Source organism: Cherax quadricarinatus, chromosome 1 (assembly GCF_038502225.1).
Source record: "Cherax quadricarinatus isolate ZL_2023a chromosome 1, ASM3850222v1, whole genome shotgun sequence".
In the NCBI taxonomy this organism is placed as follows: Eukaryota; Metazoa; Arthropoda; class Malacostraca; order Decapoda; family Parastacidae; genus Cherax; species Cherax quadricarinatus.
This window is the reverse complement of record NC_091292.1, coordinates 1,545,820-1,565,051: the sequence shown is the minus strand read 5'-3', so window position 1 is coordinate 1,565,051 and position 19,232 is coordinate 1,545,820. Positions and strand designations below refer to the sequence as shown.

Below are 19,232 nucleotides of genomic sequence, written 5' to 3'. Positions count from 1 at the left end.
GAACTTTTGAACAAGTGAAAAGTGGAACTTAATGTGGATAAGTGACATGTTGTGAACTTAGTGTGGATAAGTGACATGTTGTGAACTTAATGTGGATAAGTGACATGTTGTGAACTTAATGTGGATAAGTGACATGTTGTGAACTTAATGTGGATAAGTGACATGTTGTGAACTTAATGTGGATAAGTGACATGTTGTGAACTTAATGTGGATAAGTGACATGTCAGAAAGGTAATGGGAAAACGATAACATTCCACATGAAAATAGTGTTTCAGTGAGAGAGAGAGAGAGAGAGAGAGAGAGAGAGAGAGAGAGAGAGAGAGAGAGAGAGAGAGAGAGAGAGAGAGAGAGAGAGAGAGAGAGAGAGAGAGAGAGAGAGAGAGAGAGAGGGGGAGGGGAGGGGGGGAATCAGTTGGACCAAGTTAACCAGGTCCTAAATAAAACAAGGTGGGAAGATATCCTAAACAATATGGATCCGAACCTTTGCCTAGAAAGGATTAACTTTGTGATACTTTAAATACACTCAAGGTACATTTCCCTAAGAAAAAAGAAGAGAAGATGTAAACTAGAAAGAGAGAGAGACGTTACCTTTACAGGCGAAGGAGAAGAATCACAGAACTGCTGAAAGGGGCCAGTATATCTGAAATACGGAAAGAGGTACTGACCAGAGAAATAGAAAATATTGAACATAAGCTTAATCAATCATACAAGAGACAAGACACACAGGAAAAACTTAAAGCAATGAATTAAATGGAAAAAATATTTATTTTCATATGCCAAATCTATGTCAAAAAGCACATTCAATATTGGAACCGTGCTTAAACAAGATGAAGCTCACACAGATAACAGCAAAGAAATGAGTGAGATACTGACGTCCCAGTGTGACTCAGTGTGTAGTAAACCGTTAATCAAACTAAGAGTCGATAATCTAAATTAATTTATGACCGAGACTCAAAATTTGGTTGATTCAGGTATTTCTGATATAATCCTAACACGACAGGACTTTGAAAAATACAATAAACAACATGCCTATGCACTCTGTCCCAGGCCCAGACTCGTGGAAATCTATGTTAATTAAGAACTGCAAGAAGCCCCTTTCACGTGCTTTGAATATTCTGTGGAGAGGGAGCATAGACACAGGGGTCATCCCACAGTCACTAAAAACAATAGACATAGCCCTACTCCACAAAGGTGGCAAAGAACTACAGACCGAAAGCACTAACATCCTATATCATAAAAATCTTTGAAAGGGTTCTAAGAAGCAAGATCGCCAACCACTTGCATACCCAACAGTTGCGCAACTCAGGGCAGCATAGGTTTAGAGCAGGTCGCTCCTGCCTCTCATAACTACTGGATCACTATGACATGGTCTTGGATGCTCTCGAGAACAAGCAAAATGCAGATGTAGTATACACAGACTTTGCGAAAGCCTTCGACAAGTGCGATCATGGTGTAATAGCACACAGAATGAGTGATAAAAAATAACAGGAAAAGTGGGTAGATGGATCTATAACTTCCTAACAGAACACAAAGAGTAATAGCAACCATAGTAAAGTCAGAGGCAGCTACAGTGAAAAGATGTGTTCCTCAAGGTACAGTACTCTCTCCCATCCTATTGCTCAACCTCATATCCGACGTAGACAGATGTAAGCCACAGCACCGTGTCCTCCTTTGCTGATGATACCAGAATTTGCATGACAGTATCATTCACTGAGGACGCTGCAAGTCTCCAAGCGGACATTAACCAAGTCTTTAAATGGGCCGCAGAAAACAATATAAAGTTCAATGAAGACAAATTTCAATTACTTCGCCATGGGAAACTCGAAGAAATAAAAACTGCATCGGAGTATAAAACATATTCCAACCATCCAATACAGCGAGAAGCTAATGTGAAGGACCTGGGAGTGATAATATCAGAGAATCACACTTTCAAAGATCACAACAATGTCTCTACCACATCTGCTAGGAAAATGATAGGATGGATAAGGAGAACCTTCAAAACTAGGGATACCAAGCCAATGATGATTCTCTTCAACTTTGAGGTCCAGTCCCTGGACCCATTATGTACCTCTTTTGTTTTGACTGCGGCCCACAGGATGGGTATGTGGTGCATAATAAAGATACTAAACTAACTTTTCAAATCGATTATTCTCTGTGCTGGAACATTGCTGTACACTAACGACCCCATTCAAGGCAGGAGAAATTGCAGACCTGAAGAATACAAAGAACTTTCACTGCACGTATAAGTACGATAAAGCACCGAAATTACTGGGAATGGTTGAAGCCCCTTGACCTGTACTCCTTTGAACGCAGGCGAGAAAGATACATGATAATATGCATTTGGAAAATTCTAGAGGGACTAGTCCCAAATCTGCACATGAAAATCACTCCCTACGAAAGCGAAAGTCTCGGCAGGTGGTGCAACATTACCCCCAGTAGCAACCAGGGGCGCCATGAGTACGCTAAGAGACAACACAACAAGTGTCAGGGGCCCCAAGACTGTTCAGTTGACTCCCAGCTTACATAAGGGGGATTAACAATAGACCCCTGGCTGTCTTCAAGAAGGCACTGGACAGGCACCTAAAGTCTGTTACTGACCAGCCGGGCTTTGGTTCGTACGTCGGTCTGTGTGTGGCCAACAGTAACAGTCTGGTTGATCAGACCCTGATCCACTTCAAGGCCTGGTCATGGACGGGGCCGCGGCGTTGACCCCCGGAACAGCCTCCAGGTATACTCCAGGAGACCACGTACATGATGTTAGAGCCTCTCATACTTCACTGGCAAACTTCATAATTCTGATTACACATATTGATGATATATCTCGAACCTCGAGTTTACAGCTTTTGGGTATGTCATTGACCCCAAGACTACAAAGTGAAGGTTAGACCTAAGAAAAGTTACCATGCATACCATGCATAGCTCAACCTCAAGTTGTCCTCGCTGCCTCTAAGGCCGGATACGGCCAGCATACGGTGGTATACTGCCGCTTTGTTGATACCTTATACGTATATATATATATATATATATATATATATATATATATATATATATATATATATATATATATATATATATATATATATATATCTATATATATATATATATATATATATATATATATATATATATATATATATATATATATATATATATATATATATATATATATATATATATATATATATATATATATATACGTATAAGCTTTCTCAATTGTACAGTGAGATATAATGAAGTGTGAATAAAAGAAATTTCTTGGGAATAATAATGTTAGAACAATGAATGGTAGGGAAGAGGAAGCACTAAGTGATACATCCACTGGTGAATGTACCAGTATATGACTTAAGTGATACATCCACTGGTGAATGTACCAGTATATGACTTAAGTGATACATACACTGGTGAATGTACCAGTATATGACTTAAGTGATACATACACTGGTGAATGTACCAGTATATGACTTAAGTGATACATACACTGGTGAATGTACCAGTATATGACTTAAGTGATACATACACTGGTGAATGTACCAGTATATGTCTTAAGTGATACATACACTGGTGAATGTACCAGTATATGACTTAAGTGATACATACACTGGTGAATGTACCAGTATATGACTTAAGTGATACATACACTGGTGAATGTACCAGTATATGACTTAAGTGATACATACACTGGTGAATGTACCAGTATATGACTTAAGTGATACATACACTGGTGAATGTACCAGTATATGACTTAAGTGATACATACACTGGTGAATGTACCAGTATATGTCTTAAGTGATACATACACTGGTGAATGTACCAGTATATGACTTAAGTGATACATACACTGGTGAATGTACCAGTATATGACTTAAGTGATACATACACTGGTGAATGTACCAGTATATGACTTAAGTGATACATACACTGGTGAATGTACCAGTATATGACTTAAGTGATACATACACTGGTGAATGTACCAGTATATGACTAAGTCAACACTGCCAGTGAGAGATGATGAGTATAACTCATTGTAACTACTGTACACCAGGCAGTTATTGTAGAACACTAATTACGGTACACCAGGCAGTCATTGTAGCACTCTCACTGTAACTACCATATACCAGGCAGTCATTGTAACACTCTCACTGTAACTACCATATACCAGGCAGTCATTGTAGCACTCTCACTGTAACTACCATATACCAGGCAGTCATTGTAGCACTCTCACTGTAACTACCATATACCAGGCAGTCATTGTAGCACTCTCACTGTAACTACCATATACCAGGCAGTCATTGTAGCACTCTCACTCTACCATATACCAGGCAGTCATTGTAACACTCACTGTAACTACCATATACCAGGCAGTCATTGTAGCACTCTCACTGTAACTACCATATACCAGGCAGTCATTGTAGCACTCACTGTAACTACCATATACCAGGCAGTCATTGTAGCACTCTCACTGTAACTACCATATACCAGGCAGTCATTGTAACACTCACTGTAACTACCATATACCAGGCAGTCATTGTAGCACTCTCACTGTAACTACCATATACCAGGCAGTCATTGTAGCACTCACTGTAACTACCATATACCAGGCAGTCATTGTAGCACTCTCACTGTAACTACCATATACCAGGCAGTCATTGTAGCACTCACTGTAACTACCATATACCAGGCAGTCATTGTAGCATACATCCTCTGATGCTGGATCTTTAATTAGGTACAGTGTAGGAACACCCACAGCGTGTACCTACACTATTTTATATAATACTAGTTAGATTGTGGTTGTATAAACATCTGTCTTAATGATAATTACATTATGATAATATCCGCACTGTGAGACTACCTTCTTTATATGATCAATGATCAAGAGAAAAAAAATATCTGTAAGATGGTGTCTGTAAGACGCTGTCTCCTCCTGACTTACATCGAGCCCCGGTACCTTCGCTTGTGGACTCAGTGCTTAAACTGTTATTTACCGTCAGTAAAAGACATTAAAACTATAGGTTTATAGTGAGTGACGTAGTGAGCAGTTCAATTATCAACTGAAAATTTAAATGTTTTTTTTATTTGTGGATTTTTTTGTGGTTGTTTGCAGCTATGAAAGTGAGTTGTGAGTTGTAGCAAAACTGTGTAAATACCAGAGTTTTGTGGCCTAGAATATTGTATTTCAGCAATTTTATAAATCCTACCAATTTTTTTTTAATTTTTTGTAGGAATTTTGTGAAGTCTTGTTGGCCTTTTAGTGACCTTCCTCCTAGGCTTACATGCGTGGATATTAGTAGCTGCTTGACCGCAGAATTTTTATTAATAATATTCTTTAAAAGTGTAGATGAGGATGTACGTGACAGGTGAGGCAGCAGCCAAGGCTGAGGTGCGTTAAGCTTGGCAAGTCACGATAGTAGCTAGAGAAATACGAACAACATATCATGGTGAGCAAGAACAGTGTAGTCCATGGTGAGCAAGGCTAGAGCATGATGTGGTGCATGAGGCCGCAGCAGCCAGCCAGTAAACATATCCTAGTCTCATTGTTCATAACTTGGTGGTCTCGTAACTTGTGTGTTGTATGATCATCAGGGACGCCAGAGTCCCCCCACACACGTACTACCTACCTTAACAAGGTCAGTCACATAACATTGTTTTCATCCCTAGTTTGACCCAAAACAGAAATTCATCACTATTAGTGGCCAGCACTGTGACCTCCAGCACAGACAAAGCTTACACACTATACAGTACTTGTATAGTAACAGCAATCAGAGGGCCTGTGACAGCAATTATCAGTAGTCATCATAAAAGACTGTCGCGGGTATAGTTCCCGGACTAGGTAAGATGTAAGGCGTGTCTTAAGCCTCCTAACAATTTTCACTAGCAGTAAATAGGCACCTGAGTGTTAGGCGATTGCTAAGGGCTGCGTCACAGGCATGGATAGACGTATGAGCGAATCTTGTGGTACCTGCTGCCTGTGTTCACCTAGCAGTAAGTGACACCTGGGTGAGTGTTCACCTAGCAGTAAGTAGGCACCTGGGTGGGTGTGTTCACCTAGCAGTAAGTAGGTACCTAGGAGGGTGTGTTCACCTAGCAGTAAGTAGGTACCTGGGAGGGTGTGTTCACCTAACAGTAAGTAGACAACTGGGTGGATGTAACTAATGGTCCACTGTAAGAGTGTGTGAGGCAGACTTTACTCGTATCTTCTTGCAATTTCTCGGTGTTTTCTATCGTGGTGTTTTTCATGCTTATTTTAGTATCATCCGCAAGTGATGATTTGAAAGTGTGCCGAGTTTTTATCTAAGTTATGGGTATGAGAAACAGTAGAGGCGCCAGGACAGAGCCTAGTGGTACTAGGCTGTTTGTTTCGTTAATTAATACTGGATTTTTTTTCTTTAATACTACTTTTTATGTTCTATTTTTCATAGAATAGAATATTTCTTTGTCTGCTCTTCCTGTTATATCTATCACCTCATTTTATGTACAATCACTCCGTGATCACATTTGCCGAATGCCTTTGTAGAATACCTGTATATAACACCTGCATTTTAGTCTTCTAGTACCTTGGTAATTCTGTTATAATGTTAGTAGTTGTGACATGTATGATCTTCCTGCTTTAAATTCATGTTGGTTGGGGTTATGTAGGTTGTGATGTTCCATAATATTTGTAATTTGTCGTCTCTTCTTTCTTTCAAAGACTTTTGTGTTGTGTGATGTTAGGGGCTACTGGTCTAATTTTTGGCACTGGTCTTCTGCCTCCATTATATTTATTTATTTATTTATTTATTTATTAACAATTTGAGCATACATACAGAGGTACAAAAAAATACAGATAAGAGCAGCATGCCAAAGCCACTTATACTATGCATAGCATTACGGGCTGGCTTAAAATTAACTAAGCAATGATGAAATCAGTGATAAAACATTAATGTAAACAGATAACTATAAAGCACAAATGAGTATTACAAAGACAGGTCATATGGTTGCATGCATTGTTGTACATTCAGTCGTATGGAGTATTCTGTTAGGTAGTGTATTTAAAAAATAATAAAGTTAGATTGGGTTTTAGGTTTAACATTTATGTGATATAATTGTGAGAAACATTTAAGATATACAATTTATAAGGTTCAGTTATTCAGTATTTATTTGGTTTTGGGTGAGTAAGTAATCTTTGAGTAGAGACTTGAATTTATAAACAGGTAGTGTTTCTTTTATATTTACAGGTAATGAATTCCAGATTTTAGGGCCTTTTATGTGCATTGAGTTTTTGCATAGTGTGAGATGGACACGAGGAACATCAAAGAGTGATCTGTGCCTTGTGTTATGGTCATGTGTTCTGTTGAGGTTGGCAAGGAGATGTTTGAGGGGAGGGTTAATATCAGAGTTAAGTGTTCTATGTATGTAATAGGTGCAGTAATAAGTATGGATGTTTTGTATGGTGAGTAGGTTTAGTGTGTTGAATATTGGTGGAGTGTGCTGCCTGTAGTGAGAATTTGTTATCATTCTAACTGCAGACACAGTCTGCCGCTCCTAACTGACCTTATAACAGACAAAGACACAGTCTGTTGCACTTGACTGACCTAACAGCTTAGTGCTTCTCACGAGAGGCGTCCAGAGAAAAAGAAAATTGTCAGATTAGTTTCGCTCTTTGATTACTGTGAAGTCTGTAACTGCCCACGCTTTCTCTCTCTCCCTCTCCCTCTCTCCCTTAACATTATAACAGTGAGCGAGAGAACAGCGTGGGAGAGAGCGTGATAATTACATCACTGAGAGTGCATATTAAGCAGTAGCCTGGTGCATGAAGATGACCAAGGAACTGACTCAGCCACCCTTGATATATTCAATGTCAGTGTGGTCAGCATACACCTAGTGTTACTGTGATGCCTGGGTGTAGTACAGGCTGTGACTGTATATGGTGCAGGTTGGGTAAGGTTCGTCAGGAAACAAGACAAGTGTTTCCTGACGCGGGTCTTAGATGATGACCCGCCGTTGGAGCTTCTGGTCATCTGACCGAGGCCTTCCACTGGCTTACCGGTCCACCCCTTTAAAAATTATGGTCATAGTTATAACTATTTAGTAGTTATGCCTCTCTCTGTATAGACTGAGTCCCGAATCTGCACTCCCTAGAAAGGCGTAGAATTAGGGGGGTATATGATTGAGGTGTATAAATGGAAAACAGGAATAAATAAAGGGGATGTAAACAACGTGCTAAAACTATCTAACCAAGACAGGACTCGCAGTAATGGTTTCAAGTTGGAAAACAATTAGATTTAGAAAGAATATAGGAAAACTCTGGTTTGGCAGTAGAGTTGTGGATGAATGGAACAAACTCCTGAGTAGCGTTATTAGGGCTAAAACGTTGTATTGTTTTAGAAATAGACAAATACATAAGTGGGTGTGGATGGGTGTGAGTCGGTCCTGACTGGCTTGGGCCAGTAGGTAACTTGGACTTGACATCAGAATGGTATACAATACCGACAGGTTGGTAGGTAAGACACATAGGCAACAGTTAGGCAACTTTATTCCGAAACGTTTCGCCTACACAGTAGGCTTCTTCAGTCGAATACAGAAAGTAGGCAGGAACAGTAGAGATGTGAAGACGATGTAATCAGTCCATCACCCTTGAAGTCGTAGAATTTTGATGTTGTCAGTCCCTCAGCCTGGAGAAGTTCAGTTCCATAATCAGGAACTGACTACTGTGTATGCGAAACGTTTCGGAATAAAGTTGCCTAACTGTTGCCTATGTGTCTTACCTACCAACTTGGACTTGCCTAGCATGGGCCAGTAGGCCTGTGGCAGTGCTCCTTCTTCCTTATGTATATATTATTGTGTCACGCGTTAAACCCTGAAGGGTGATATAGCGCCTGAGGAATATGACGCAATTAAGTTTGATCTCAGGAAGGGTAACTCTAATTCCTTAGATCAAGAGCCCTTCACCATCATGGAGACATCAAATTTTCCGCGGAAAGCTGTTGCTAGGAGTCTACGGTCACTGCGCTGTTTATGTCGGTAAACTTTGTATCATAGCCACTGAGCATTGAGTTAGACGACATGAAGTTATTATAGAGGACAAAATCATTATAGAGGACAAATGCAGATAGTTCAGAGACCCGATAAGGTGATAAATTAGAAACATATGCAGCACTTGGGTATCTTAAATAAAAAAAAGGCACAATACCATGACTGGAACGACACACAAATAACCCGCACATAGAAGAGAGGAGCTTACGACGACGTTTCGGTCCGATTTGGACCATCTACAAAGTCACACTGACCTTGGGTATCTTTATTGAGGAAACGTTTCGCCACTCAGTAGCTTCATCGGTCTCATACAAAGAAAAACGGTGAGGATCAGAAGGAGTTTGAGGTAATCAGTCCCTGAGGGACTGATTACTGAGTGTGTTGAGTGCGTCCTCAGCAGCAACATGTACATGCATCATTACACACAACACACACTTGATGCATATTACGCACCATTACACAACACACACACACACTACCTTAACTTTCACCTGGAGTGAATAAAAGCTGTAACAACTGCTGATCCCCCTGATGTATTATCATTGTAACTGCTGTGATCACCTCCCCACTTAGCTGTGCCCCGCCCTGCACACCCTGCCCTGCCCTGCTCAGCCATGCCTCGCCCTGCCTCGCTCTGCCTCCCACCTCGCCCGTTCCTGCCTCGGCTTGCCTTGTTTCCCTGCCCCCTCTATCTACCCCTGCCACACCCACCTTACCCTGCCGCACCTCGTCCAGTCACGCTCTGCCTTTGCTTCTGCGCTGAAGAGGTCGCATGTGTCATTATCATTTTAAAACTGAAATCATAAAAGAAAAACGCAGACGAGTGAGTGGATCAGAGAAGTGTATAATATTTTATGATGATGTTTATTGTTAATGTTTGAGGTGCGTGACCTACATGGTGGTAGTGTTTACCACAAGTTAACATCACTACTATATACTAAGTTCAACACAGTATACCACAACTAACAGTAGAAATATGTAAACTCCCAGTCAGGAATACTGAAGGCCTTCATCTTACACTTATTACATTTATTACGTTGTAGTTATATATATATATATATATATATATATATATATATATATATATATATATATATATATATATATATATATATATATATATATGCACCTGTTTACTGTGATCTTATTGCATACATACATATATATATATGGGAGAGTTGAATGATAGCTCTAGACCTTTCGTATTGCAATCAACACATCATCAGGAGACTGCATGTTGCAGAAAAGAGGAGGAGCTCCAAGAAGATACAATTAAAGGAATCGCCTTTGCTGAAGCAAAGGCGATTCTTGTATGACCCTTACGGGTCATATTATTATAATAATAATGATCAGTATTTTAGATACGTAAATATATTTTGTTAAACCTAGATGAAGAGTAATCATTATTTTGCAGATTCTCGGTGTTTCTTGAGTCATGGAGGATCAGTGGAGAACTTCTTCGTTCCAGAGTCTCTCCTTGTGGGCAACCTTATAGGTAAGTGTAGCATCTTTACTACCATGCCCTTCAGGGTCTCCAGGGAGGGTTTTAGAGGTCCTGATGTAGAGTCCTGAGGGAGAGTCTTGAACACTACTGACGGAGGTGCCCCGTGGCCTGATAGCTAACGCTCTCGCTTCACAGGTGAGGAGGGTCTGCGCTCTGTCTGTGTTCACCCGTAGGTAAAATGGGTACCTGGGAATTAGTCGACTGGTGTGGGTCGCATCCTGGGACAAGGACCTAATTTGTCCGAAATGTTCTGCATAACAAGGGCCTTTCTATATAGTAGTATGTCACTGATGTCAGCTAGGCCTGTATACCATGTACTTGTAGTGAATAAATATATTATATTGTTATTATACAGGGACACTGAGGCTGGAGGGAGACGCGGGTCAGGACGGAGACATTTATCTCCGTCTTAAGGAAAAGAATTCACCAGTCCAGATCTCTGCCAACTCCAAGAACCTCACACTCACCAAGATGTTAGACAAGGAGGTGAGTCTTGTGTGGTAGATATATGGTAGTAGTGTATTGTGGTGATGGCATGTGTGGTATGGTGTTTTGTAATGTTACAGTGGAGAGATGGTGACTTGTGGTAGTGTGGTTGTGGTGGGATGATTGATGTAGTGTAGCAATGCAGTGATAGTGATGATTGTGTAGTAGTGTAGTGTTGTGGGATGATGATTGATATAGTGTTACAGTGGTGGGGTCCAGTCCCTGGACCCATTATGTACCTCTGTAATCTTTTGACTACCGCCCACAGGATGGGTATGGTGTGACTACCGCCCACAGGATGGGTATGGTGTGACTACCGCCCACAGGATGGGTATACTACCGGGATGGGTATAGGGTGCATAATAAACATATTAAACTAACAACAGTGGAGGGATAGTGACTTGTGGTGGTGTAGTTGTAGGGTGATGATTGTTGTAGTGTAGCAGTATAGTGATAGTGACTTGTGGTTGTAGGGTGATGATTGTTGTAGTGTAACAGTAGAGTGATAGTTACAGTAGAGTCTTATGGTAGCTGTAGATGTGATGATGTAGTGTGCGTTGTAGTAAAAGTTTTTTATACTTACTAGATATTTGTCCATGTCGAGTCCTCTTATCAGTGTGTAAGTCGTAATAATGTCTTCCTGTCATTATTATATCCACGGAAAGCGCTGGATCCATAATGATCAGCTTCCATCTGTGACCTCTCGCCCCTGTGACTTTTTATTTTAGTCTGTTCCTATCCGCTATGTCGAATCCAGAGTTCGATTGAACTTCAGTAACCACTAGTTCAATTGATCAATTGTGCAGTCTATCCAGGCTAGCAGGTCAGAGAGAGAGTGAATGAGCGAGCTGTACTGACGTTATGCTGTTTTCCCAGGGTAAGGACGGACCATCACACGTCGTCGTCAACATTATCTGTGACCGGCGAGGAACTACTGACCCTGTAAGTTCCCCCAACACCTCTCACAACACTCTACATCCCTTATTCTTTTTCTGATGCCAACTCAATATCTTCCTCACCTAACCCCAACACCATCCAATGCCTGCACCTCCCTCTCCCTCTTTTTTTTTTTTTTAATACCACCACCTCTTCACTCTTCCCAGCATGCCTCACATAATTTAGAATATCCCACAGGATGGTATGAAAATGGCAGAAGGCAGCAGCAGCAAGTGTTGATGATGAGGTGTAGTATTTATAAGTATTATGGGAGACTCAATTATTGGTGTGTTGCTTGAGTCTTAATGCAGGTTCTTGAAGTTCAGGATAAAAGCCACCCCAAGATAAAAATCACCCTTCGTCCCCTCCCATAACCCCTCTCTACTTCCATCACCCTCTCCCCTTCAATCCCCCTCTCCCCTCCTATTACCTCTCTCCCCTCCCATTATCCTCTACCCTCCCATCCCATCCCATCACCCTGTCCATTCCCATCCCCTCATGGCTCACTCACCACAACAAACGAGCCGCAACTCGCAGTAGAGGTTACATAGGCAGTTTAGGTTGAGCAGGTACCGAGGGTGAGCAGGTACCCAGGATGAGCAGGTACCCAGGGTGAGCAGGTACCCAGGGTGGGCACCTCATTCATTGTTGTGGTCACCTTACAAGACACACCTAGTTAAAATATCTTCAGTTTAGCTTCATGGCACACTGAACCTTGATGAATCTCAGCCTTCCTCACACGACGCCACTATCAGAGATATTTCTTACAGCAAGAAGCTAGGAAGTATAAAGCTGTATAAAGGATGATGTTGTAATTTACTGGTGCTAGCCTACACATCGCTCAACAGTAATGGTGTAGCTCTACATATATAAATAATGCTGCGCAAGATATATACAGAGAGGTATGTCTCCCAGTATACTATATACGATAAGAATTTAATCCTATTGCAGGGTATTGAAAGTATTTTTGACTGGTGGTGAGCAGGTGACGTGCGGCCTTAATGACCCTCGTATAGTCGATAGGCTATAAACCCCATTTAGCAAGCAACCAACCTCCAGGTATCCAGCTAACCTGAAACCAATAATTACCTTGTCGTCATGGTATATACAGAAATAATTACACCGCAGCGCTGGCCGCTTTCCCTTTATACTGGGCTCTAAACCCGTAGAGGTCGTACTTCAGAGATAATCTCAGTCAAATGTACTATCGAGGGAAAGTCTTGCCGTCTGCCACCGTATCTTACATGTATCCCTCCAGGCAGACGCCTACATCAACTGAACTTGAGAGGCTGTGTCCTGTTAGCAAGTCCACGGCATTCCTAAGCCTGACACTGTAAGGTCTATACACCACTCACTTCCGAAGTCTCCATGTAGAGCTTTATAGAGTATGTATAGAGATGAATGAAGTTTGTATAGAGCTTTATTATTATAACTAAGCGGTGAACTCATAGAGCTTTATATAATTTGTGTCGAGTTTTATGAGTATGCGTAGAGCTTAATAAAGTTCATGTTTGGGACTTTTGGTCCCCTGACCGAGGACTTCCACTGGCTTACTGGTCCACCTCTGAAAGTCATGGTAATATAATGGATCATGTGCAAATATATGTATGTGAATTTCACTTGGTATTATCGATTCGTGGGTGACCTTAAGACCTTAATGGAAGCTACACTGCTTATCTTTCTTTGGTTATGCTGTTAAATAGCGTGAATTATGTCCTTTTATTTTTTAGCTTTTTGTGTGTGAATGCACTGTATATTCATTATAACTCTTTTTGAGTATGTTAGTGGCATAATGGTGGGAGGTGTGACAGTGATGGCTGGTGGTGGTGACAAGAACAATGTCTTCCATATCATCTTCCCGTTATCAGTTCCGTTGACTTAATACATTTGACACAGCAACCTTGGTGGCACCTCCACTTCTCTCAACCTCCATAAATAACACCGGAACACACTTATCAACTATTATCTTTTATTATTATTATTATTATATTATATATTATATATCATTATTATATTATTATTAGTGTTGTTATTACATGTATTATATTATTATTATTATTATTATTATTATTATTTATTATTATTCACTGAGAAGCAAAAGCCGTTGAGGTCATCGCACCTGGAGAATGGGAGGTAATTGTTTTAATCCAAGGAAGGAGAGCGTAGCTTCAATAACAATAGGTAACAAGTCACATGAAAATTGACTATTAAGATGCCTTCCAGAAAGAGGAACAGTGTTGGCAAAACAATATTCCATAATTGCGGGCCGCGGGGGCGTATCCCCGTAACCTCCAGGTAAGTAAGTTTATTCAGGTATACACAAATACAGTTAGATATACGTATTATACATATCAGCATACGTGTAGAGGACCTGGGATAACCCAAAAAAAGTCAAAGTGACTTATTTCCATTGGGTCCTTTGTCAGTTTCATATTTAAAAAAAAAAATACAGGCCGAGTCAGTAACCATTGTATGAAATAGACAATGGCAACATGACCTCAAATCCTCACTGTCATTTTTCTCTAGATTTTCCAGCTGTATGACCCTAGTAGGTTTAGCGCTTGGTTTTGATTATAATAATCTAGATTTTCCATAATGCCTGGATCTTCGGCTTAAGCTCAAGATCATTGTGTATTTTCTTGTTTATGTATCAAATTTGGCACTGAAGATTCCCTAGTGATTCTGAGAAGTTTTTGACAATTGCTGGAGGAGGATGACTTTAATTAAAAAATGTATAGTTTTCAACTGGACCTGAAAAACGATCACTGTATAGTTTTTATTGGGAGTAAGAGTTTTTTTCCTTTGAGTTTAACCAACAGGTGTCCCGTACCTGGGTTGGTAGCGCACTCAGCTCACACATTAAGGTCTGGGGGTTGATCCCTGGTATGGGTGGAAACATTATGACGTGTTTCCTTATGACACTTACTGTCCATGTTCACCCATCAGTAAAGTAGGTACCTGGTTGTTAGTTGATTGATGTGGGTCACATCCTGGGTACAAAATTGACAATTTGCCCGAAATGCTCAGCATATTATTATTATAATCAAGGGGAGCGCTAAACCCGTTTACCTGGACCTGGAGTTTACCTGGATAATCCCGTAGGATTATACAGCACCTGTGGGGAGGATGTGGAAGGCATTCTAGCTTAATTTAGGGAACTGGAGGACAGATCCAATTCCCTAGATCAAGAGCCCTTCACCAGCATCAAGGAACCTTCCTTGAGGGGAATGTTCAGCATAACAAGCAACTTTCTACTACATGGTAGTATGTCACTGACGTCAGCTAGGCCTGTATACCTTGTACATGTTGACGTTGACCCCTGGAACTCTCTCTAGGTATTGCTCTTATTTCATATTTTCAAGATGATATTTTTCAGGCTATGCTAAAGGTGACTAAATAATAGTTTATTTTGTGTTTTATTTTTCAATTGAGGATTCGATTTTTAAGTAATAATTTTAATGTTTTTGTTTCTTACTGAACAGAGCATCACTATTCCTGTGAATATTAGAGTCACTGATGATAATGACAATGCTCCAGTCTTCATCAACAGTCCTTATTATGTCAATGTTTCAGAGGTCAGTATTAATACTATTATTGTTTCTATATTTTATTTAAAAAAAATTTTAGTACATTCATTATACTTTGACATTAAATTATAATAAATTAACATTTAGCTTAAGTATAGCAACAGTTACTCTGAAGATCAAGATATTCCCTTGTAATAACTAAACAAAACTAACACTATAGTATAAATAAAATCCCCTAGCCACTCGGTACAATAATCACACAAAACAACACTGACACACAGTACAATAAGTTTTAATCACACATAAATATAACTGAGACAGTCTTGATGTTTCTTCAATATTGATGAAGTGATGGGGTCATATATGATCTTAGGACTGGATCCAAGGAAAGGGAGGGTAACATTAAGGCACCCCTTGAAAGAGCTCTATATCATAACTTGTGTAATATAATAAAATGGATAAGGACCATGGATGTGACTTATGTGTTGTCTTTCAAGGTAACTGTGGTTGGGACAGTAATTGTTGGAGACATCTTGGCTAAGGATGATGACCAACAAGGACCGTTCTCTACTGTCCAGTACTCCATCATGTCTGGTCCATACTCGGTAAGTGCTTCTTATTTTTTCAGCTTGCAAGAATTGTAGTATTTTATTTTTAAGAGTATTAAATTCGCATTGAAATGCTGAACCTATAACACACATTTCCTAAAGGCTAGGAGATAATCAGGTTTAATCCAAAGAAGTAAAGGGTAGCTTCAATTCTTGTATCAAGGGCTCTTCACTAATATCAAGGGACCCACCTGGAAGGTTACTTTGATATAAGTTTTATTGAGTACTACCTGGCATAGCTGTAAGAACTTGCTTGAAATGAAAGTTAAGACACTTGTGCAACATCTGGTTATCTTTATTGTAGACGTTTCGCCATCCAGTGGCTTTATCAATACAGATTCTTGGACGTAATTAGAAAACAGAAGAACTATATACAAAAGATGAGGTAATCAGTCCCTCAGCCTTGGAGGTGGTGTTTACAGCACCATGGTTGTAGAGATTGCTTGAAATGCTCTGCATAACTAGGCTTTCTGCATGCACAACTAACCCATCTCTGTACGAACATTGTATCATTCTGAAATAAAATTATTATTACTATCTATGTAAGTCTCACTTCTGTTTTATTGTCCTCATGAAATATTTTGAGTTATAAATAATATCTTGTTTTATATTGATTTCTTATCAGTTTGAAAGAATTGACAATACATGTACATGATCCTTACTGCAGTTATGTGAAATTTCATGTACAAACAATCAGTGTTTTGGAAGTCTAAGTCTTGGCTATTTGAAGACATTTTTTCCATCTGCTGACTTTTTCAGTTCAGTACAGAGATAATACATAAAGACAATAGAGAATGAGGTAATCAGTCCCTCAGTGTAGGTGTTCAGTACCTTAGTCTTAATGTATCTGATTCATCTTCTTATTCATGAAGGCTGAGGTGGTGAACATTGGCTTCTAGGCTGAGGAACTGATTGCCTAACCTCATTTTCCAATGTCTTCTGTGTATAGTTTTGTAAAGCTGAGGGACTGGTAACCTCATCATCTTCTGTCTCAGTATATCATCTCTGTATTGAATTTGAAAAAACTGATTAGATGGCTAAACATCTTTGAATAAAGATACCCAGGTATTGCACATATGTAATTCCTCATCCTTTCAGTATTGTATACCATTATTGTAATTATAATAAAAAACTTCACTCACTTTTAGGATTTCAGTGCTTACAGGAAGTTTTCATTACCATTAGATAAAAAGACACATGCAGTTCATGTAACATCTTACCAAAGCAACGTTTCGCTCTCCAAGAACTTGAAAATGTCATTAATTGCACATGTCCTTTTACCTAACATATTGTTGGTAATTCTACCGATATTATTACAGTTTTCGTTACTGTACAACTACTGACATTTCAGTCTTCTTTGCTTCAGGATATGTTTAGTTTTGAGTCCCCGCTAAGTGGATCGCTGGTGCTTAGGAAGCCACTAGACTATGAAAGTGTTCCTGTGTTCAACATCACCATTGTTGCTCAGGTAAGGGCTTTACAAATACATACCAATAATTTGGATAATTGTGTTGCACTTCAAATACTCTGTAAATAACAAAAGTCAAAATAATTGATCTTGTAGATTGTTTGAACTCTTAGGATCTCTGCAATTTAAAACATTTCATAATTTTTTATGTTTTTAAATATTAGTTAATGGCATAACACAATAAACTATACAAGGACATACTTAATAAATATGAGGTAGTCAGTGGTATTGGGTACTGTATATATAAAAGCCAACAGTGCTTATTTCTCTAATACACAAGTTTTATGAGTGTTAGCATGAGCATTGTTTGCTTGCCCTTAGGATCAAGGAGCATCTCCACAGAGCAGCAGCACAGTGCTCACAGTACAAGTGCAAGATGCTGATGACCAGAATCCTGCCTTCACTAGAGACCACTACATGGCCGTTATCCCTGATAATCCAATCAAGGTCAATCTAAATTGTGTTTATACCACATATATACTTGTGGTAAATTTGCATTATTCATTATGTATGTATGATAAATGTTGAAATTTATTCTTTTAAAATGCAGCATTATGTTGCAGGATAAAAATCACACAAATCTACATACCTAAATCTAGCAGCCTAAATGTTTTAACTTACTCTAGGTAGACTGTTAACCAATCCTTTTATCCTGATGCAGGGAGCCAAGGTGGAGATTCAACCAGAAACAGTAGAGGCACTGGATAGGGATGAGGGTATTATGGCCCCTGTCTTTTATTCCTTCAGTAGAGGTTAGTATAGCCACTTACATACAGTATAGAGTATGTTGGTATATACTGTAACATCCGTGTCTTACTTACAATTATACCATTATACCATACACTGTGTACCGAAGTTTGGGTGGTATTATCTAAGCAAGTTACTATGGTTCAGTGATGTGCTTTCACAAAAATCAGTGGATGTTATCATAATAGAAAGAAGAATATTGTAATATAACGGTACATAATTATTTTTGTTAAAACTTTAACATTTATAGTGCAGTACTATACAGTATTTTATAAAGTAGAGATTTATCTTAACATACAGATACAGTATTAGATTTGTCTTAACATACAGATACAGTATTAGATTTATCTTAACATACAGATACAGTATTAGATTTGTTTTAACATACAGATATAGTATTAGACGTGTCTTAACACACAGATACAGTATTAGATTTGTCTTAACATACAGATACACCCTAGGTAGTAGGTTGGTAGACAGCAACCACCCAGGGAGGTACTACCGTCCTGCCAAGTGAGTGTAAAACGAAAGCCTGTAATTGTTTTACATGATGGTAGGATTGCTGGTGTCTTTTGTCTGTCTCATAAATATGCAAGATTACAGGTACATCTTGCTACTTCTACTTACACTTAGGTCACACTACACATACATGTTTTTTTTTTTCTTTTTTTTTTTTTTTCAACAAGTCGGCCGTCTCTCACCGAGGCAGGGTGACCCAAAAAAGAAAGAAAATCCCCAAAAAGAAAATACTTTCATCATCATTCAACACTTTCACCACACTCGCACATTATCACTGTTTTTGCAGAGGTGCTCAGAATACAACAGTCTAGAAGCATACACATATAAAGATACACAACATATCCCTCCAAACTGCCAATATCCCAAACCCCTCCTTTAAAGTGCAGGCATTGTACTTCCCATTTCCAGGACTCAAGTCCGACTATATG

General features: G+C 39.4%; 1 protein-coding gene across 5 annotated transcripts in view; it reads left to right on the top strand.

Moving 5' to 3' along the window:
- The window catches only part of LOC128690899 (protocadherin beta-12-like), an 87,316-nt gene that overhangs the window by 36,867 nt on the left and 31,217 nt on the right, over positions 1 to 19,232 (top strand). For 4 of the 5 annotated variants that reach the window (XR_011394579.1, XM_070103809.1, XM_070105125.1 and 1 more), the window contains exons 2-9: positions 10,424 to 10,504; positions 10,869 to 10,999; positions 11,876 to 11,941; positions 15,418 to 15,510; positions 15,960 to 16,067; positions 17,437 to 17,538; positions 17,860 to 17,985; positions 18,200 to 18,290. Coding sequence is in view for 4 of the 5 variants with exons in the window: in XM_070103809.1 (XP_069959910.1) it covers positions 10,424 to 10,504; positions 10,869 to 10,999; positions 11,876 to 11,941; positions 15,418 to 15,510; positions 15,960 to 16,067; positions 17,437 to 17,538; positions 17,860 to 17,985; positions 18,200 to 18,290 (798 nt within the window). In the remaining variant the exon portion in view is untranslated. Of the gene's footprint in view, positions 1 to 5,490; positions 5,625 to 10,423; positions 10,505 to 10,868; positions 11,000 to 11,875; positions 11,942 to 15,417; positions 15,511 to 15,959; positions 16,068 to 17,436; positions 17,539 to 17,859; positions 17,986 to 18,199; positions 18,291 to 19,232 lie in introns of those variants that run through there. The other variant, XM_070079756.1, reaches the window with a different exon arrangement.